At 38.3% G+C, this 22,108-nt stretch overlaps 1 protein-coding gene and 2 long non-coding RNA genes across 3 annotated transcripts; 2 read left to right on the top strand and 1 right to left on the bottom strand.

Moving 5' to 3' along the window:
* Window positions 1-995: 995 nt before the first annotated feature.
* Window positions 996-2,871, top strand: LOC139938845 (uncharacterized). Its single transcript, XR_011786213.1, has 3 exons — window positions 996-1,134; window positions 1,697-1,896; window positions 2,462-2,871. It is a non-coding gene; the product is annotated as an uncharacterized lncRNA (long non-coding RNA).
* Window positions 2,872-3,023: 152 nt separating this feature from the next.
* LOC139938846 (uncharacterized) lies at window positions 3,024-5,995 on the bottom strand. The gene is made up of 2 exons (XR_011786214.1): window positions 5,372-5,995; window positions 3,024-4,500 (listed from the first exon to the last, which is right to left on the bottom strand). It is a non-coding gene; the product is annotated as an uncharacterized lncRNA (long non-coding RNA).
* Window positions 5,996-7,480: 1,485 nt separating this feature from the next.
* LOC139938843 (beta-1,3-glucosyltransferase-like) lies at window positions 7,481-20,264 on the top strand. Its single transcript, XM_071934487.1, has 14 exons — window positions 7,481-7,629; window positions 7,744-7,814; window positions 8,652-8,777; window positions 9,195-9,271; window positions 9,892-10,000; window positions 10,178-10,314; window positions 11,288-11,351; window positions 13,561-13,758; window positions 14,465-14,534; window positions 15,116-15,229; window positions 16,092-16,194; window positions 17,523-17,648; window positions 18,259-18,403; window positions 19,004-20,264. The coding sequence occupies exons 1-14, from the start codon at window positions 7,581-7,583 to the stop codon at window positions 19,169-19,171; spliced, it is 1,557 nt and encodes a 518-aa protein (XP_071790588.1). The 5' UTR covers window positions 7,481-7,580; the 3' UTR covers window positions 19,172-20,264.
* Window positions 20,265-22,108: the final 1,844 nt, after the last annotated feature.

Genomic DNA, 22,108 nt, shown 5'->3' with positions numbered 1-22,108 from the left:
ACCTGGCCATGTATTTGTTTTGTTAATAATGTCAATTTTGAGACACCCGTCGGATGTCAAAGCCCATGTGGTTAAACCACCTGTCAGTGAACTCCCTATTGAATTGTAAATTTACACACAACAGACAAAAATTTGTTTATTATACCTTTTGAAGATATACTTCAACTTACTTCAAGACAACGCACGGGGTGACGACCACGTGACACTGGTGCAAAAAATGAATCCAGGCAGTATTTTCTGCTACCAGCTTGAAAATGCGGTGCCATCCCCAGGTGATGGGCGGTACATGCAGATTCCATTTTTGGGTGGGACTTTTTACCGGCTATCCCAAATGATCTTTTAAAATATTAAATGAATAGTAGCACTTAAAGGAACACGTTGCCTTCAGATTTCACAAAATTTCACGTTTGAGGGTGTTCCTTATACTTATTAAGAGTTGTTCTTGAAATAAAACACATTTAATGTGTTGTAATTAGTGAATGGTAATTAAAAAAAACAAACACTGACCTCTGACCCCGAAACATGGCCCGCGAAATATATACGTTTTTCAAGCCGTCAAAACGATCGTCCGTTTATGCGCGATGCACAGCAGTTAGGCTGGCGCCGTAGACAATGGCCTGGTAAACCTACCAGATGAACACGAGGTAACATACCGTTCTCTACCACCCTGCAAGATATGTTAACAAAAATTTTACCACACAGGCGAAGTAGGATTCTACTCTACTCATTGACCTCTGTGCTTTCTGCTCTACTCCGTGGACGACGCTTGCGACGACGGCGGACGAGAGGGACGAGAGCATGCAGTGTACATGTAATATACATTATGTATGTGTGTATGTGTATGGTATGGTGTATGCTGGTACTCAGTTATTTTTGCATTGGCTTAACACAGCGACGTGAAGAGTACCAGTTATATAGTGAGTAGAGTAGAGTAGAATCCTACTCGCACATGTACCATAGGAAATCTGTTCACATATCTTGCACCAATTGCCACACGACGTTGTGTGAAATGTAAACACACCATTTTGTTGTCAAAATGGATCGCCGAAAAACACAGATTCAGCTCATTGCTCTACGCAAAGAGATGATTGAAGACACGTCCAAAAAGAAGGAACGGACACCTCGCAAATCAGGGTAAGAATAATGTAGTGGGACATGGACTAGCCGACGAGAGAGAGAGAACGGACCGTGATTGTTTATACCCAATGCAATGTTATTGTTAGTTGTTATTGTGGACATGACACGTAAATTCACAGCCATGACAGCCGCAGCACTGAGTTGTGAGAGTACATAAATGTACATGTACTATGACTAGCTTACATGTAATTTTGTAGATCTATTCACTCGGTGCATAGATGGGGGTGGGGATTTGAATCGAGTGTCCAGCGTCCTAATGACTTGGCATAATTTACCCTAATTTACTTTGATGCTACAATTAAAAGAGTCGTTTATCTGGCTGGGAAGGGGAGGACTTTTGTAAAAATTGTAGAAATACATTTTTAAAATACTAAATAGTACAGATTTATTAAATGTTTTTTGTATATTTTTAACAGTTTACCCAAAATATTGTACCCAAGTCAACTCGTACCCAAGTCAACCCGAATTCTTTCAAAGAAGTGTGACCTTTCAAACAATAAAAAATAAAATTGTCGAGAACTAATAAGTTATATCAATGGTTATGAATTTCTTGTTGAAGGTACTATGTGAGCAGATGCCAGGACTTGGCGTAAACATCTTGGAGACCTCATCAAACCCGGCACCTTCAAGTCCACATCATCCACCTCCGCAAAGCTCTTGCCAAGCTGGTGTGTTTGTACCAACTGTAGGAAGATGCCAACACAACAGGAGAGGTCATGCTGCAAACAAAGGCCGGATGAATGCTTCTCAAACTTGGCAGTAAGAGACTGATTATTTCATACTGTCAATGGCATGTGCATTTATAACAATATACACATGTACTGTCAAAGCAGTCCAGTTTTGTTATATGATATTTTGATCTGTCCACCCCCCCCCCCCAAAAAAAAGGAAAAACAAAGTAAATGTGTAAACAAACATTTAATAAGGAAACACAAATTTAAGCTTTCATTCATTGTAGTTACTTGTAAACAGCCTCCTTCGCCAACGTTGCATTACCAAAAAACTTTACACTGAACAGCCACATCCCAAATTTTAATAACATCATGTCTTTGACCAGCAGCCGATTTCACAAAACTTTACGCAACTGTGTAAGTCCACTTGTGCAACGTTTATGGAGCAACTTGCGCCATTAAAATTGCGCAAGTGGACTCACGCAGTTGCGTAAAGTTTCGTGAAATCGGCTGCAGGTAGGTAATATTTGCAAAAATGTCACTTTAATGAATCAACATCAAGTGCATGGGTTTTATATTCCATATACATGTACAAATAACCAATTTTTATTTTGTTAATTGTTTCAAAAATGTTTGTGTTTATATTTGAAAAGATCTTGAGGCACCTTGTTCTGGACCACCATTAGAGTTGGCACAACATCACAGGAATGACATGTACACCAGGGGAGCATGATGTACACAACAAATGACTTTGCCACCCAGCCAGCCTTCACAGACAACATGTGTTGTGTCAGAATGGTACTGGAAATAGAGTAACACTACATAGTTACTGTGTTTGTAAAATCAGGGATATATTTCCAGATAGTTTCAACTTTCATGTACACATGATTTATGCAAAACAGGTTTTACAAATGGCAATATTTCCTGTTTTCAACAAGTAGATTCTTATTCCTAAATTAACACACAATGTCAATATTTCAACTTATTATTATTTTCTTTTGCACATTACTTATGTCAACAAATCATTGAATGTGATGTGAGCAGAGTTTGTTTTCATCACAACGACATAATATGATTAAGTTTAATTTGAAGTACATGGCCAATTGTTTATACAATCATCATATTTATTGTATTATTTATTTGAGATTTCGATATTTTGTAACAAAAAACACACTAGAACAACAAATACAAAAACATAAACAATCTGTATTCAAATAAATTTATCTGAAATATCTTTATTCTGTATTCATAAAGAGACATGGATCATAGATGCAACAAGTTTGATAAACACAGTGCCATTTCAAATTTTTAACCTTAACCCTTGCAAGTATATTTTGATTTCAACCACATGCCTGTTATGAAATGCATGGTCAGAATGATGTTTTACAACTAGTCAGTGTTGAGTAGCAGACCATGTTAGTTCGAATAAGTAAAAGTTTTAAAGGAAAACCACCGAATTTCAAGTCATACTTGTGTTGATCATTCTATTCTACTTTTAAAACATCCTTTCTAACCATATGCATTTTACAACCAAATCACTCGATCTATAGCATTGGTCTCTCTAAAGGGACTTTATACCTTAGATGTTGGTAATTACTAATTTGTGATCATTAAACTCACTTGATAAAGTCTACATGATGAGAGGCATGTCAAAGGACTTGTTTCTATACTGCAATGGTGTTTTTCTTTCACTGTTTCTTGCAGCTTATATTGCCAAATTTAGCCCAAATTGTCACAGGTTTATTATTGTATGCATAAATATTGAGGAGATACACCAACTATTACTAAGGATACTGCATGGGACTATAGTGTTCTTTGGCAAAGGACAAATTTAATTAATGTTTGCAAATACATCGTGTACTGCTGTGAATTGTAAAAACATTCAATAAATTGTCCATATTTTTTTATAAAGTTCCTATTAATTTGTGACAAAGATTCTCTTTGATTACATACAAACTCTAGAACTTGCCAATAATGCTAATAATGCACTGACCTTATATCTTATGCACACCTGTACAAACAATTTTGTAGGCAAATTGTGGAAAGTTACATGGAAATTAAATTTAAGAAGTGGAAAATCTGGATTTGTGTTTTGTACAAGTTCTTCTGTTGGTAGTAGTGGTGGTGGTATTGGGGGGGGGGGGGGATGGCGGCTGCGGGTAGAGGTCATTCTTGCACCATTAGCAGTAAGCTTGGGCGACTAGTGTCGCACTCCAACTATTGAATCCTGAGTCGAGTCGCGACTATTGTTTTCAACTATTCGGTTAAACGTGCTACAAAAATAGTTTTTAAAAAATTTCGTCTACCTGTTTGGTGAACCAATTTAGTCGCTCATGACTATTCATGACAACATAATTTACTTACAGAACAGTCAGACATCAGTGACACAAATCTTCAATCTTTTCCGCTTGAATTAGACTATATTGTGCTTGCGGCACACATTGCCACAGTGCATCGTGATAATTAAACTTTTGTTGCGACTAGTGTCGTAGTCGCAACTATTGGATGGAGGTGCGACTAGTCGATTAGTAATTTTCACTGGTCGCCCAGGCCTAATTAGCAGAGTTTTCCTGTCCTGCGAAGAAGCTGGTTGTCATCTAACCGTGCTTGGAAAACTTCTTTGATGTACGTGTACTCTTTCTTGTCCATACCGGCTTCAATAATCACATCACCACCCAACTTTCACTGTGACCTGGGAATCAAGTATCAATACAAAAATGTTACAAAATAATAAAATTGTTCCCCGTTTCTGATTTTGTTTTGTAATTTTTGAAAAGAGATTTTCTAGACTATGGCCCTTTTCAAAACCACGGCTTTGGCTTTGGATTCAGCTAGAGCTAGCTTGGCCCCCAGATGTTTGAACAATACTGAGCGTGCTTTGCGTAGGGATTCAGACAAGGGGACGGAGTTTGAAGCCGAATCCATAGTCGATGCCGTGGTTTTGAAAAGGACCTATGGAAGCTTCATTTTTGTGGACAAGAGTATTAATTTATTTTAGCTTTCCTTGCCAACTACCATTTGCAGTATGTGCTCCCTGTTCAGATGCATCGCACCATAAATTTTGCTGTCAAATGATTCTGAGCAATGTAAACAGGAGCTACCTCAAAGTCAAAAAGTACTGGCCAAGACCAAGGTCAAGGAATTACATCCGGATAACTTTCCGTATGGCGCCACCACTTTTTCACTCATTTTTACAAAAAGGGATATGTCAATCAGGTAAATTAGATACTATATTATTTTATTTCGAATGAAAAAGTGGTGGCGCCATACGGAAACTTTTCCTTACATCCCCATAATAGACATAAACATTATTTTATAAAATAATGAATGTATACCCCGAAGAAAGGATCATGTTGGCAAATAAGACAAGTGACATCATCTATCCTATGGCGATGGACTAGTATTAGTAATAGACACCACTGTCCTGTTGCCCTGTGACTCTACATACGTACATGCAAACAGCATAGAGAAAGGACAGAGAAGTAAAGTCCCTGTAATTTTGTATCTAAAAACGAACTGTGGGGTATAGGCCTATGTGACTCGCAATTGCATACTATACTTACGCGGTAAACACGGTAAACGCCTCTGACATGTCTGAGCAGATGTTTTATTGAGAGGATGAATTCTCTAGCTGTAGTTTTGGTGTGGGAGGTCATGACACGTCCATTTTCAACTCCACTCGCTAGTTAGTATACGGGTACTAGACATTCTTTCGTGTACAAAGTGTTCGCATTACTAGACTGGCCCCGCTAAAATCCTACATCGTACGAGCAAGAACGGGGAGTTCACTGCGTCTGGGGAGGTCTGGCCGCGGGGGATGATGGCCCGCTGGACGGCAGCCGCTCGGCCCCGGGACGTGGGCTGAACTTGCTGCTTAGATAGATTAATAAAAAGTTAATTCAACGTAGGCCCTTTTATTTTTGTTCATGAACTGTTTTTTGTTGTTGGAGTAACCATGGAGGAAGATATAGATACAAATGGGTTCGTAAAATTGTTAATAATTGCTCAGTCGTATAGTTCAACGGCTGCGACTGGAAATAAGACTAGTGAATTTGGCGGCCATTTATGGGAGTCAAAATCTTGACCCCCATAAATGGCGGAGCGTTTTGTTTCGAGAAAGTTAGCAAAAGTGAAGCAATTCTAAGGCATGTTTGTGTAGATCATTATATTCTACTTTTTTAACATCTTTCCAACCGTAACCATTTTACATCAAACGCTTGTCATAGCCCAAAAACGCCCAACAAAGCGCAGCCCGAAGGCAACGTGTTCCTTTAACAGAGTTTATAGCACGAGGTGTGTTATTCCTCCCTAGTGGAAAGTATTTTTGTATTTTAGTCTTTGAATATCTTGTATTTTGTATTTGTACTTAAATCAATATTACTGTAGTTTAAAAAAAGTATATATATTTTCTTATGCTCTGTAATTTTAAACGCAAGTCAGCCTCTGGCTGCCAAGTTTGGATAATAAACCAATAATAATATAATAACCCTAGGCATGGAGTTTCCTATATCTTGAAACAACAAATGCGAAGCGCAAGCAATTGATTGGCTTCGGGGTCGGCGGGTCTCTAGTGCAAAACGATGTTATAATTCCACTTTGGTTAGCCGTGGAGTTGTTTTAACAGCGAACATGTAATTAACAACCGATTTACCTCAGAGTTGCATACAGATCATGACATCATTAATGATTATGCAAAGGTAAATTCATCTCGGTGCACCCAAAAGTGGAATCTTTGCATTGACAGTGTAGGCCTTGGGAGCTTGCTTTATTTTGGTTTTATTTGGGAAAATAAAGTGCACGAATGCGCCCACACAGTCAAAAGGAAATATTAAAAACAATCTCAGAAACCAAATTTTCGGGAATTCAAGTTAAAGGAACACGTTGCCTTGGATCGGTCGAGTTGGTCTTTGAAAAGCGTTTGTAACCGTTTTTTATAAAATGCATATGGGTAGAAAGATGTTGTAAAAGTAGAATACAATGATCCACACAAACATGCCTCGAAATTGCGTGGTTTTCCTTTAACCTTGTCGACTAACACGTCGGCCATTTATGGGGGTCAAAATTTTGACTCCCATAAATGGCCGACCATGTTAGTTCGCACAGTAGAAGGAAAACCACGCAATTTCGAGGCAAACTTGTGTGGATCATTGTATTCTACTTTTAAAACATCTTTCCAACCATATGCATTTTATAAAAAAACGGTTACAAACGCGTTTGTTTTGACCAACTCGTCCGATCCAAGGCAATGTGTTCCTTTAAAGGAACACGTTGCCTTGGATTGGACGAGTTGGTCAAAACAAAAGCGTTTGTAACCGTTTTGTATATAATGCATATGGTTGGAAAGATGTTTTAAAAGTAGAATACAATGATCCACACAAGTTTGCCTCGAAATTGCGTGGTTTTCCTTCTACTGTGCGGACTAACACGGTCGGCCATTTATGGGAGTCAAAATTTTGACCCCCATAAATGGCCGACGTGTTAGTCGACGAGGTAAAAGGAAAACCACGCAATTTCGAGGCATGTTTGTGTGGATCATTGTATTCTACTTTTACAACATCTTTCTACCCATATGCATTTTATAAAAAACGGTTACAAACGCTTTTCAAAGACCAACTCGACCGATCCAAGGCAACGTGTTCCTTTAAGCAGATTCTCATTTCTGAGCCCAATGTTGTGCCACAGTAATTGAGCGGACGCGCATTTTAAGCATTCTTGCTCGATTTAGAAATTTGCGCTTTTCTCAGAGGTAGAGCGGAGGGATCATTGTAAAACATGGCGGCCCCCATCATTGAGTTACTGTTCTTCATTACTGCTGCTGCTGGTAAGAAATTAACTGATATTAAACGATCCTCACGTTGATTTGTACATTGAGATACCATGATATGATAACCTTTCAACAATAATGCTTTTTATGTTGTTGTCATTATTTATCAAGGAGTATTTGCCGCTACTTTTGATCCATATCTTCCGCGGGATTTAACCACAGTGGCAGAACGCGATTTGGAGGTCAGTCTACCGTTGTGTATTCCACGTTACATATAATAAATAACAATAAGAAACATTCCACTTGTCCAAATGTTTGTTACTGTTCTCATAAAACTGAAATAACCTCCGGAAAAGTTTCCGTATGGGCGCCACCACTTTTTCATTCGAAATAAAATAATATAGTATCTAATTAACCTGATTGATATATCCCTTTTTGTAAAAATGAGTGAAAAGGTGGTGGCGCCATACGGAAAGTTATCCAAATAAAGTAAAGAACCACTCAACAAGCATTTATTTATGGTTCTACCTAGAGGGTATTTTATACATTTATTTGTTAGAAAGTTACGCTACAAGTACAATGAAGCATTACTTTGTATATTATATGTAAAGTATAAAATACTCCTAGGCTAAATGAACCATATTTCTATTTCTAGGGAATCTGGGACTCTGTCTGTAGGAGTAGGCCCTAAGGCTTTTTTTAGTTTAAATTAAAGTTTAATAAAAACAAAATCCAAACAACATTAAATTAAACAAATGAAGTTAAGTAGAAATAGTGTGATTTTGTAAAAACTGTGAGTAAGTTGGTAATAAAACTAAAATATTTCACGCCCTAACTTTGTTCAGTTATTTTATTAGGCTAGTGTTTAACCAACTTTAATGACCATTGACATAAAAAAAAATACACTACAGGTACGTGTTTAGCCTGGCTTATGGTGACTATGTTCCCCCTGCCCATCACTTATTAAAGTTGTAAGTAGGCAAAGGGCTCGAGCTGTTGACTGAGACCAGTCACCACAACCAACCATGTATTCTACCTTTTAAAAGGACAAAACTTAACTTGTTCATTTTTGTTTACAGGGACACTTTAGTGTCACCGGTGGAGATATTGTTTTTATAATTCGCAGCCAACAGGCAAGCACTCATTTACAATGGGCACAGGAAACAAAAGTGGATATAGAACAACAGTTCCGTATTCTGAACTTGGTAAGATTCTAAAACAACTGTGTACCTTTGGGTTTTGGAACCGTTAACCATTTAATTCTGTGTAAATGAAAGATTATACATAGAAATTTACTTGAAAAAAATGCATTTCAAAAGGTGGCCACGCAGGAAGAATAATCCGTAATTGGAATACACAATCTGTAACACTTCTCAGATTGAAATTTTTGGGGGGATAAAAACTGAAGCCTTTTCCCATATAACCACATTACTTAAAAGTGAAAATTATTCTCAAAAATGCTTTCTACTTTTTGTTGCCATTAATTTAAGTAGTATACCAAACGTATACCGGTACCTTCCCTTTAACTTGACATACAAACTTGTGTTTACCTGGAACCTTTTATTTGGCAAAGGGACAACAGGGAGTGAGTTGTTTGATTTATTCATTTATTTTGATTGCAGGGGATTCCGCGTGTCATTTTACTGCATGAAAAGTATGAGTTCAGTGGTGTATGGACAATTTTGCCTGTGTTTCCAAAGTAAGTTTCAGTCAGTGAGCGATAATTGTAGTGTTGGTTCTGAAAAGAGCCGGTGGTAAACAAATCAATGTTTTGGTCAGTATGCTCCGATCATCTTCAGGAGAATTCCCACTTGATATTATTATTAGAACAAATCAATATATAGTTGAACTCACAATATTTACAGAACTGTAATCTTTTCACTAATAATTTGGGGGGCTAATCATCCTTCCCACAGCTAAAAGCTGAATTGCGAAGGACACGGCTACACTGTGTTCGAGAAGCAGGCATGCAAGGGCGCCTTTGGCTGCCAGCCACATCAACCCATTATGACCACGGAGCACAGCCAAAATTGAAAGAGTTTGATTTTTCCGGAGGGAGGAAAACCGGATGGTCTGGAAAACCCTTGTGGCACAGCAGAGAACCAATGCACAACTCAACTCACATATGGCCCTGGCCGGGAATCGAACCGGGTCACCTTGGCGAGAGGCGAGCGCTTTACACACAAGCCAAGCCTGCCACCCTTACAGTCCATTAAGAGTGTCTTTCTTTTTAAGTGAATAGCTTACCATTTAGTTCCATAACCAATGCTCTGGTACCATTATTAACACTTTCTATAACCTGTTTATCTGTTGGTGCAGATTGAGAGAGGACTTAGGAAAGGCAAAATGGATTTTCTTCTGTGAGGAGCAAACTCGAGTGAGTGTCCATGGACTGGTGGAAGTTCTTAAGAAATACAATTCAGAAAAGGTGAGTACAATGGAAAGAAGACATAGACCTACAAACCCCGAAACACGGAATTGTGGTGATTGGTTTGGCACAGTGGTGTCTTTCCTCGTGGTGTCTTTCCTTGCCTTTCACCTCTCTGGGACTCCATGCTTATCTGTTTCAAAATGTGACTTGATGGCAAATTGTTTCAATCTGCAGGAATGGTTTCTAGGACGAGCTTTAGCGGACCGGTCGGCGACCATCATCCACCACTACCGTTTCCATAACAACCCATCTGAATTCCTGTATCCAGATTTGGAGGCGGGCTGGCTCATCAGTTCAAGCCTTCTCCACAGGTAGTTTGTTTTGTTATGAGATAAAAAAAGTGCTAAAACACTCATATACGTCATACACTGTTTCAAGTCTCGGTTAAAAATTCATTTGTTTTAAGCTGCTATGTACTATGTAATCTGCTTACTTGCATTGAATATGTTATTGTTGTCTTTATGCACTTAGAGGCTTTTGCATTAGACGCTTTATAAATGTCTTTATTATTATACTCCATAATGCCTAAAAATCTTCCTTATTAAAGACAATGGACAGTGGACACTATTGGTAATTGTCAAAGAACAGTCTTTTCACTTATGCATAAAATAACAAACCTGTGGAAAATAAACAATCAAAGTTGCGGGATAACTATGAAAGAAAAATCACCCTTGTCACATGAAGTTGTGTGCTTTCAGATGCTTGATTTTGAGACCTCAAATTCTAAACTTGAGGTCTTGAAATCAAATTCGTGGAAAATTACTTCTTTCTCAAAAACTATTTCATTTCAGAGGGAGCCGTTTCTCACAATGTTTTATACCATCAACCTCTCTCCATTACTCGTTAGCAAGTGAGGTTTTATGCTGGTATTTATTTTGAGTAATTACCAAAAGTTTCCACTGCCTTTAAATGTACATATTATCATATTTACATAATGGTGAAGTAACTATGCCGTGCACACTTTCCTGTCATTGTATTTGGATGTATGGTCGATCAGTCCCGCTGATCTTCGCTCCAGATACTGACCAAGTTTAAGAAACCTTGGATATTCCAACAGTGGCTCAAATTCCATTGCAAGTGAGCACAGCTGGGCCACATTTCATGGCTCTGCTTACCGCCGAATTCTGCGCTTACGATCATCGTTCTCTGCTTTCAAGCGCAACATTTTTGCTCTAGCTGTGTTAGTGAAGCATGCCTAACTTTTTCCTGTGCTAAGCATATTTTCTGCTGTACTTAAATCATTGACCATTTTGACAAGTTATGAATTTTTTGTTTTGTTTTAAGCCTAGCTGACAGATGGGAAAGCGAGCAGCAAAAGATGGATTTTGCCATCGACATCAAACACGAGGTAAAGTGCAGTCATCTTTCAAATTTCTACATGTATGTAGAAATTTTAGAGAGTAGCATCGTTGTTGATTATTCAAGGTCTGTTGCATACAGGATGTGGGATATAGAGAGCTTGCCAATTCTCTGTATTCAAGCTCTGCAAGATACAGGGTTTCCAAATAGAGGGTCTTGACACTTCTCTGGTTACATAACTCTTGTGTCCTTGAGAAAGACTCTCCACCGAAAGCTTTGTCCTTCAGAAATGAGGCGGTGTAGATATAAAAAATGAGAAAAAAAGAATTAGCTGTTGCAAACTGGTTACCAACCAAAAGGACCTATAGTATAAATGCAAAAATAGGTATAGCCTGACATTGCGACCCTAGCAGAGTCTTTCACAAAGGCTAAAGGAGACAGTCTTTGAGAAAGCCTTTGAGAAAGACTGCTAGGGTCGAAACGTCAGCCACTTTAATGTAAAAAAGAAACTATATAGGATTTGAGGCATTGCATGGTTAGCAGGCATGCAACTCTTCCGCGTTTCCGCGGAATTCCGCGTTTTTAAAAATATGATTAGCGCTAAAAAAATACATTCCGCGGTTAGCGCGATCTTAAGATAAATTCAACAATGCATCGTAACGCATGGTCTGGCCTCTGCCTCGGTACGCAATCCATTCTACTGCATGGTCAATCTAAAGCCCACAGCAAGCAATGCATACGTTTACACACTGCGTGCGGTCATTAATAGCCGTGTTTACGGTCGAAAAATCTGGAACAGTGGAACGCACCCCGTGGCGCGGGCGAGTTGTGTGCTAAACCAAGTTATTATACAGCCTTGAAATGAGTCTAAGGTCGTGTCTTCGTCTGGTCCCACTGTTTTGCAATAGTATACACGTGTTGTACATGTATGTGTGTGTGAGTTAGTTACCAAACGTACATGTATACTGTGTGCTTGTCTCACATTGCGTTACGAAACAGTCTCATCTTCAAACGTCCGTCAAAATGACATCCAAAAGAAATTATATTTTAGAGCGGGACCGAGTGGTACCTGGCCAAATTAAAGCCATAGATAAAGGAGTAAAAACTACCTGGAAGTGGTTCTGGTTGGGAAAAAAAAAGACGTAGACGGTAAACTGCTCTCCGAAACCGTCCGGAAAGTGGACAAGCCAGGAATGGCATATTGCGTGGTGTGCAAGAGGGAGATTTAACGACGGCAAGCGGGGACAAGTGGCTCGCACCGACCATTGTAAGGTGGCAAAGCATCGGGAGTTGATTAAGTTGAGGAAAAGTAACTATTGTTTCCCAGGTAGTTATGAAATTTGCATAAAATTATTATTCCCCCCCCCCCCAAGAAAACAAAAAAAAAAAAAAAAAATTTTTTCTTTTTTTTTTTCTATTTTTTTTTTTGGGGGGGGATAATAATTTTATGCCAATTTCATAATTACCTGGACAACAATAGTTAGTTTTCCTCAACTTAATCAACTCCCAATGCTTTGCCACCTTCGAATTACGGTGCATACATAGGCAAGGTGTTTTTTCCATGTTATTTTAGTTGTATAAAACACTCCACTTTGTCTTACATGCTAACAATGAACCTAAGAGCATAAAAAACCTCAACACTTTTTAGGGTACCATTGTGGGCCTCGAAAAGTTTCCTCTTTTTTTTTCATCGGGCAGTTGCATGCCTGGTTAGGCATCAATGTATATTTGGTTTGCGGTAACACCATGTGTGTATCTACTTGCCAGGTAGAGTTTGTTCTTAGAGAACTGTCTTGCTTTATTCTACTGCCGTGGAGTAGATGTTTGGGTGTTGGGGAGACTTCTCAGTTCTGGAAAGAACTGTCCTGTTTTTTATTTAACTGTTACCCGTGCGGATGGTATGGAAAATAGGCTGGGACTACTATTTTAGCATTGGGAACACAAAAGTTTACCTAAAGGTTTTCATGTGCTCTGCACTATGTTGTTGTGAGTTGAGATTACCTTCCAAAAAACATGTTTCAACTGAAGGCCTTCTGAGGAAAGCTACTTCATGAAGTCGTTCTGCAATCAATGTCAGATGTTTGCAAATGTCTATACATTTTTTTTAAAGGTTAATAGTTTTATTGTTATATATCTACATTTATGAAGGATTAAAAGAATCGAATGACTAAAAAAAAGGGGTTACTGTCCCTTAAAGGACATTTAAAAAATTAACCGATGATTTATAATTTTTCAACCTGCTTTTTAAATATTAACAGCTAGCAGTCTACATCTGGAATGAAGGAAACGGTACTAAGCTGACCAATCTACCATCGCTGTGCGCCGGGAACGTGGAGACAAATATGAAAATCAGGACAGATGAAGCCATCAGGAAAACGTTGATGAACACAATACGCTCTGGAAAACATGTGGACAATGAGTGTGTCACAGCCCACCCAAAGGAGCTTCCTGTCTGTGTGAGTTGACTAATTAGAAAATAGACTTAGCTGTAGCAGACTGCTCACCAGCAAAAAGGACCTATGTATGAATGCAAAAATAAAAATAAAAACATTAAGACCCAAGCAGAGCCTATCTCAAAGGCTAAAAATCTTGGCCTCCGAGAAAGACTCTATGATGTGAATCTTGCATCAAGTCCTGGTGGCTAAGCCATCAGATTGTGGGTTCGAGTCCTGTTCATTGCACTAAAAACCTACATGACACTGATGTTCTTTTAAGTCCTTTCCTATCCTATCCCTCTTTATCCAAAATATATGTATATTTTTTCCATTAAGGGGACTCGGCAAACTCCCACAAGGGGATGTAAACGCGTAGCTGGCAACAGCCAATCTCTCTCATACAAACATTGGTTAAACTCCATCTATGGTTATGAATTACACAAATCAAGAAGTTGTGATTCAGTAACTAGTTGGCAATACTTATTCTAGTCATTGTGAAATCAGCGGTTAGCTTAGGGGATTCAGACCCACAACCTTGTAATTGCAAGTCCTGCAGTCTAACCACAGTCTAACCACAGTCTAACAACTGAACCACATTCTTCCCTTTGACCAGCAGCTCAAGAACAAAAACTAGAATCATTCACCAGAAAGCTCCTCTGTTGTGCACTTACTTTAAAATGCTTTTTGGTTTTGTCATGTGTCTGATGTTGCTGTATCCATCCAACAGGGAGATGCTGTGCCAAAGGAAGACATCTTGTTTATGGTCAAAACTTGTGAACAGTTCCACAAAGAAAGAGGTAATTTTTAAATGATATTATGAGGTATTGCTAACTTTACTTATGCATTTAAGAAAAAAGTAAAAATTGGTCCAAATATTTAATTCAACAATGGACATTATGCATTAAGGTCATCACGCTGCTATTTAAGACCTAAAACAGCACCTTGTAAACCATTACATGGTTATATATAAAGGAAAAGGTCTTAGATAATTCATCAAGGTAGTTCTGCATACCTTGTAAGAAAAATACACTGAGCGTTTCGGTATACACGTCAAATGTGACAATATAAGTTATCACACAAGTGCAAGTGGAATACGGAAAAAAATAGCACGTCTGCGTCCCATATCCAATGAGGCCGAAGGGCGAGTTGGATATGGGACGCAGACGCGCTATATTTTCCGTATTTCCATGAGCGCCCATGTGATAACAGATTTATCCTCAAGCAAACATAGAACACACAAGATGCAGGTACTAATATTAGCCGTGCAATATAGGTTTTTATCACCACTCCATTCTGCCAATCTGGTTGGAGGATTAGCGCGTACTTGAAGATAAAGTGTTATATAAGAATTCAGTATTGTTATGTATTACTATTCCAGTGCCTGTTGTCCAGCAGACCTTAGGCAGGCACACTAAGGATATTGTCTATGTCAGCGATGTTGAGGATGAAAGCATACCCACCATAGCATCAGGGGTACCCAATACTGAAAGAGGTAAGACGGTTAAAGGCAGTGGAAACTATTGGTAATTACACAAAATAATTGATATCATAAAACCTTACTTGGTCACGAGTAATGGGGAGCTGTTGATAGTATAAAACAATGTAAGAAACGTCTCCCTTCGTAACATGAGAGGAAGAAGCAATTTCTCACGTAAATATTTGAATTGAATTTGAGACCTCAGCGGTGTTATATTAAAGAAGATAACCATGCGTGGTTGCGCTTCTCAGATAGTGTATCCCTTTATGGAATTATTCTTCCTGCATGGACCTTTGGAATAAAATTTTCTCAGGTTATTTTTTTTTTATACAACTACATTTATGTAGGATTAAAATCAAACGGTTCAAAAACCCAACTGTACATGTATGCATTACCTTTAAAGGATTGCAACCAGACCAGTCAGCTTGCTCTTTTGCAACTACGGCTGATTCCTGACAGCTACAGCTGCAACTGAATTGTCACTTAAAGGGACATGTTGTTTTGTATTGAGCGATTTGGATTATAAAAAGCACTTAACAGCGTTTTGCATAAAATTGATATGGTTGGAAAGATGTTTTTAAAATAAAATGCAACGATCCACACAAATATGCTTTAAAATTGTGTGACTTTCCTTTTCCGTTATGAACTAATGCGGTCCACCATTTTTTTAACGGACCGTTTTTTTAGTATAAGGCCATGTTCGAAACGACGGTTTCGGCTACAGCTACAGCTAGATCAGCGCGTCTGCTAGTGTTGAAGATTAGGTAAACGTGCGCGATCTAGCCGTAGCTGTAGTCGAAGTCGCCGTTTCGGACACACTCCAAGACAGTATGACAAACAGGTATTTAAATTGCAGTTTGATATATTGTTGACCCAGGTCACTGCGGTAAGCTGTTTGCCATTTTCAATATGTTCAACTCCAAGCCAGAGTATCTCAAATACCCCTGGCTGGTGGTAATCGATGATGACACAATTATCAGGTAAATATATAATAATTTAAATAAAAATTTTAAAAAATCACAAACTTGGTACTTGGTACTTGGTAGGTTTTCCTCCTGAAGCTTCCGCTGGGGAACTTAACAAGGAGGTCAGGAGAGCATCGTCTAATTCGGTTTTATGTTGTTGTCGTTTAGGCCACGATTGTGAATGTAACCACCTTTGAAGATTTGGTGGGATTTGGAATTTATGAGGGATTGAGGAAGACTATTCCATAGTTTTAGTGTTCTTGGAAAAAAAGACTGTTCGTAGATGGTAGATGAGATGCTGGGTATTTTGAACTGATTGTCGTTGCCCTTTCTTGCCCTCTGCAGTTTAGGTTCTAACATTTGGCCGTGGTCGGCTTTGATAACACCATTGATCATCTTGTAAAGTGTTGTTAACATCAATTGAAATCCATTTAGAATGCTACAGATTAAACAGTAGGGGTTTTAAACCAAGATAAACAAAAAGTAGAAAACAAATCAAAGAACGTGCTTCAGTTCAGCGAGCTTTGGCATCAACAAATTTGGATCCAGAATGCCCCCCCCCCCAGTTTTTAAAAAAAAAAAAACTAGGGAAAACCTTGATACAGTAAGTCAGGCCCAAATAACAACTGCTGATCATTTAATAATAATAATAATAACAACCGCATTTCTATAGCGCCTAACACCTCCAAAAGAAAGTCTCTAAGCGCTCAGAGGAACCAAAAGAATAATTAAGTATAAGATAATTTGAATAGATGTGTTTTGAGAAGAGCCTTGAAACTTGAGATCGCAGTAGCTTGTTTGATGTGTAGAGGGAGATTGTTCCATAAGTGAGGTGCAGCAAACTGAAAACTACGTTGACCATATGCTTTGGTGGTAACTTTAGGGATAACGAGGGTGTCTTTGTTAGCAGAACGGAGGTTTCTAGTAGGAGTGTATGGAGTTAGTAGATCTTTCAGGTAAGTTGGTCCACTTCCAAGACTGCATTGAAATGTTTGAAGGAGAATTTTGAAGATGATGCGAGAATGAATAGGAAGCCAATGGAGAGATTGCAAAGCTGGAGTAATTGAATATCGTTTTCTTAACCGGGTGATGAGACGAGCCGCTGAGTTTTGAATGAGTTGGAGTTTTCTGAGCTGTGAGTCGGGCAATCCATAGATGAGACTATTGCAGTAATCGAGATGACAAATTACAAAAGCATGGATGAGCTTTTCTGCTGTTGTTTTATTTATGAACTGGCGAATTTGACCGATCTTGTGTAGGGCAAACGAGGCGGAACGGCATTTTGTATTGACAAACATTGACCAGACATTTGATCATACTTTCTGTTTGTTTATTTATTACAGTGTTGCCAGGCTACGGGGCGTCTTATCCTGTTACGATGCCAAGGAGGCAGTCTTCTTAGGGGAGCGTTACGGCTATGGACATCTCAGAATGGGCTGGGGATACGACTACCTAACTGGTGGAGGCGGGTAAGGACCTTGACCAAATTTCATAAAGCTGTTTAGCAGCAGAAAATTCTGCTTAAAAAATTTCTTTTCTAAGCAAAAATTTAGTGAGGCACCAGTGGCAACAATGTCAAATTTCGCAAACTATTCCTGCTCGATAAGCCGATCGCACAAACCATTCCTGCATGGTCGACTGATTGTGCCAAAGATTTTGCACAAAACCATTTCTATAAAAAAAAAAACCACTGATCCCGAACTAAAATCTCACTTTGTGCACGGCCGAAAGCTTGTACTGGGAATGAAAGTTTCAGATTTGCATCCACACTATTTTTCTTATCCTGCTCTCCAATCTGCAGTCTTGCTTTGTACTGTGTGGAGTTTATTTCAACATTCATAGAGTTGTCAACCTCTAGATGTACATGTACTGACAAGCTCTGACAAGCTTGTTCACCCCTGCAACCGTGGACCTCCTATCGTCCCATTGGTTTTGTAACCGTTTTCTTACTGTGGACCTTGCCCGACTGTGGACTCACTGCCTCTATTGTTGAAGGTCCCCGGTTTGAGCGTGTATACCTACTCGTGAGCACTCTTCCTCAATCCACTAAACATTGTTTCATCTCATTTGGATCTCCAGAATGGTGTTCAGTCGTAGAGGCATAGAGGATCTCCTAGCCACCGGATGTAAATGCAACAAGAATGAAGATCCAGATGATATGATACTTGGGATGTGCGCCAAACGGCACGACCTCCAAATCTCACACTCACCACTCTTCCATCAAGTAAGTTTACTGTTGTTTATCAAAGGCACTGCAGCCGATTTCACGAAACGCTACGATTAATCCCATCTCCATTTATGGGTTCAATGCATCCTAACGTCTTTGGATACGGAATTTAACTCATCCTAAGTCCTAAGATTAATCCCAAGTTTGGAAGAGTTTGGTGAAATCGAAAGATTGACACCGTTGGTAACTTTCAAAGACCAGTATTTTCACTTGGTGTATCCCAATATAATATGCATAAAATAACAAACCTGTGAAAATTTGGGCTCGAAGTTGCAAGAGAATAATGGCAGAAAAACACCCTTGTTGCAAAAATTTGTGTGCTATCAGATGCTTAGTAAAAAGCTTCAGCTGAAGTCTTTCGAGTGAGAAATTACTTCTTTCTCAAAAACTACAATACTTCAGGAGCCGTTTCTCACAATGTTTTATACTATCAACAGCTCTTCAAAGCTTGTTACATAGTAAGTTTTTATGCTGATAATTATTTTGAGTGTGTACCAATAGTGTCAAGTGGCTTTAAAATCTATCTTTGCTCTGTGTGAAATCAACCCCCGATTATGTTTTTATTGTCTAAACCAATCCATCTCCATCCTCACACAGGCTCGACCAGTAGACTACGCCATCGATTTCCTGGCTCATCAATTACCAATATCGTTCCATAAACACATCAACTCTGACCCCTTAGCAGTCTATAAAGACTGGTTCAAAGAGGCTGACGAGCTGGACTCCAAAACCCATGGACTACAAGCGGACCACGAGGAGTTATGATAGTCAGTTACATTCACCTCTACAGGCAGACTGTACAAGAAGTTCAGTTACAAGACAAGATGGAATTGAAACACCATGGTTTTTATTTACAACACAGCATTACACAAAGAGACTGTCTTTCAACTTCTATTAACCGTTGGAAGTTAGGCCTCTTTTTTTTTTGCAATAGAGCTACTCATGTGCCTTTTTAAAAAATTTTATAAAGCTTTTTAATGTATGGTATTTGTCAAAGTGAAATTTTTAACAAGGAACTTAACAAAGTAATGTTTTTTTAGGGTTTGTTCTTAATTAAAGTTTTTACAATTTTTACAGCATTAAAGTTGGTTTTCAACTTTATCTACCCCTTGCTTATAAATGTAAATATCACTAAACCCTTTAGAGACCATGAATTTCTGTACAATGAAAAGAAAACACCCAGATATTACTAATAATTATTCTTATTGTTTTAATCAAATTTAGTCAGTTACAATTTTAACCAAAATAACAGGAAAACAACAAATTTAGTTTTGTGTTAGAAAATTGGGACACTAAGTTAACATACTATAATGAAAAATTTCATATGGAAACCTCGTGGTCTTTATGGGCCTTTTTGTCCAGGCCGCGTGTGGTAATACACTAAGAACGCACTATTTAATAAGTTCATGAGGCTGTATAGAATTTCATATCATTTTCATTTTTCTGAAAGGGTACTTCCACTGGGAGATCTTAGTCAATGGGAAATCTTAGTCAATGGGAAATATTAGTCAATGTGAAATTTTTAAAAGGGCACCAAGACAAGTGGAATCGGATGCAAGTAGGACGAGTTGACTGGAGATAAGTCCAGTCTGACCTCTTAGTGAAATCCAAACCAGATTCTGTTGTGCATTTTCCAGCATTATTTTATTGAATAGGTCACAATGTACTTAAGGTGGTATTTTTAGTAATAATATTTGTACAGTATTTGTTGTGCTTGATGTTAATAACCCACAAGCAACTTTCTTAACATTGTGTTTTAGATTTTTAATGTAGTACTAAAGAGAATTAAAAGGTTCTTTCTGCCATTTCAAAGCCAAATAGCAATAAACAACTTAAAAAGATTTTTACAAAACAGAAATGGTAAAAGTATGGTTCGTGTTTTTATTAGTCCTCTGGTTTTATTTACAACATCCAAAGATTTGAACATTGATTTGACTCAAATGTCGCTCCAGTGCAAAAACAAATCTCAAATAATAGAATATTACAGTAAAGTATTATAGTAAAGAGAGGTTTGCGGTGACACCATGTGAATATCTCTTATGAGAAGTGGTGGTTCGGAAAACCAGTTCTTGAAGGCACTTGACACTATTGGTAATTTGACAATTACCAATAGTGTCCTGTGTCTTCAACAACAATTTCACCACCGGTTCTGTTAAGAAAAAGAACCAACACTACTCATAAGAGATAATATTCACATGGTGTTCCTGCAAACCCTCCACCATCCCAAGTGTCAAATCCTACTTTAGATACAATATGCACAAATGTCATGTCTCGACGCCTACAGGTTTTGTTTGTACACCAAAAATTATTTTAAACAAGACAACAAATTGTAACACTCTCAAACTCCTGTTTATCGCAATTAAGGAGAAAAATGTTTTTGCATCGACATCGACAAAATTATCAATCCCCCTAAATCCTGTTGAAGACGTTGTCCGACTTTGTAGAATATGGTTCAACAGACCCCCCCCCCTCACTGCCACCCCTTTAAAACTAACTGCCTACCACTGGTACAGCAAAAATGGATGATCTAAGTCAAAACACTTGGGATTAAAGTCCCTTTAGAGTGCAGGGCCCAATTTCATAAAGCCTGTAAGCACAAAAATCTGCTAAGCACAGAAAAGTAGTGCTAAGCAGAAACAGGCTTCTAGCTAAAATTACATTAAAGACACTGGACACTATTGGTAATTGTCAAAGACCAGCCTTCACAGTTAGTGTATCTCAACATATGCATAAAATAACAAACCTGTGTAAATTTGAGCTCAATCGGTCATCGAATTTGCGAGATAATAATGAAAGAAAAAACACCCTTGTCACACGAAGTTGTGTGCATTTAGATGGTTGATTTCGAGACCTCAAGTTCTAAACCCGAGGTTCCGAAACCAAATGCGTGGAAAATTACTGCTTTCTTGAAAACTATTGCACTTCAGTGGGAGCCGTTTCTCACAATGTTTTATACTATCAACCTCTCCCCATTACTCGTCACCAAGAAAGGTTTTATGCCAATAATTATTTTGAGTAATTACCAATAGTGTCCACTGCCTTTAAGGTTGCATTGTTGTGGCTGGTGCCCGATTGAACTTGTTTCTAAGAACACAAATTTCTTAATAGAATTTTTCTGCTCAACAGCTTTATGAAATTGGGGCCTGTTTTTTTGAGGATATTAAAGGGGCTCAAGCAAATGACCCTCTCTCTCCTAGGATTCGGGTACTTTTTCAAAATGTCCACAGATTTAAATTAAACTTAGACGGTTTGAAGATAATGATAGTAGAAAGCGTACCTTAAAATATTACTCACTGGGGTGCTGTAGTTTTTGAGAAATTGGTCAAGTGAGTCAAAAAATAAATTTTCTTCTCGGCGAGACAAAAATTATTTTTGCATTTAAAAACGTTTTAACCAGTTGTGGTATTCTACCAACATACTGCAACTGGTTAATACAATTTTACATGCTAAAACTGAGACAGAAATCATTTTTGTGACATTGTTTTACTCATTGCTAAAAAACTACATCACCCCAGTAAGTAATATTTCAAGGGAAGCTTTCTACTATCATTATCTTCAAACAGTGTAAGTTTCATATAAATCTGTGGACATTGTGTTTTGTGTTAGAACAAAGTACATAGACCTTTTAGTTAAAGTTAAAACATGGTAAAAACTTACTTATTGTAATAAAAAGAAAGAAAGAAAAACGGTTCCCGTGTGGGA

The sequence above is a fragment of the Asterias amurensis genome, chromosome 6, assembly GCF_032118995.1.
Source record: "Asterias amurensis chromosome 6, ASM3211899v1".
In the NCBI taxonomy this organism is placed as follows: Eukaryota; Metazoa; Echinodermata; class Asteroidea; order Forcipulatida; family Asteriidae; genus Asterias; species Asterias amurensis.
Note: the sequence above shows the minus strand (reverse complement) of the source record. Positions and strands in the feature narration are given on the sequence as shown.

Excerpts from the sequence above, each read along its gene's own strand:
- LOC139938843 (XM_071934487.1), top strand. The coding sequence starts at position 7,581 with ATGGCGGCCCCCATCATTGAGTTACTGTTCTTCATTACTGCTGCTGCT. Across the intron at positions 7,630-7,743 it reads CTTCATTACTGCTGCTGCTG|GAGTATTTGCCGCTACTTTT; the intron begins GTAAGAAATTAA and ends TTATTTATCAAG. Across the intron at positions 14,535-15,115 it reads ACAGTTCCACAAAGAAAGAG|TGCCTGTTGTCCAGCAGACC; the intron begins GTAATTTTTAAA and ends TTACTATTCCAG.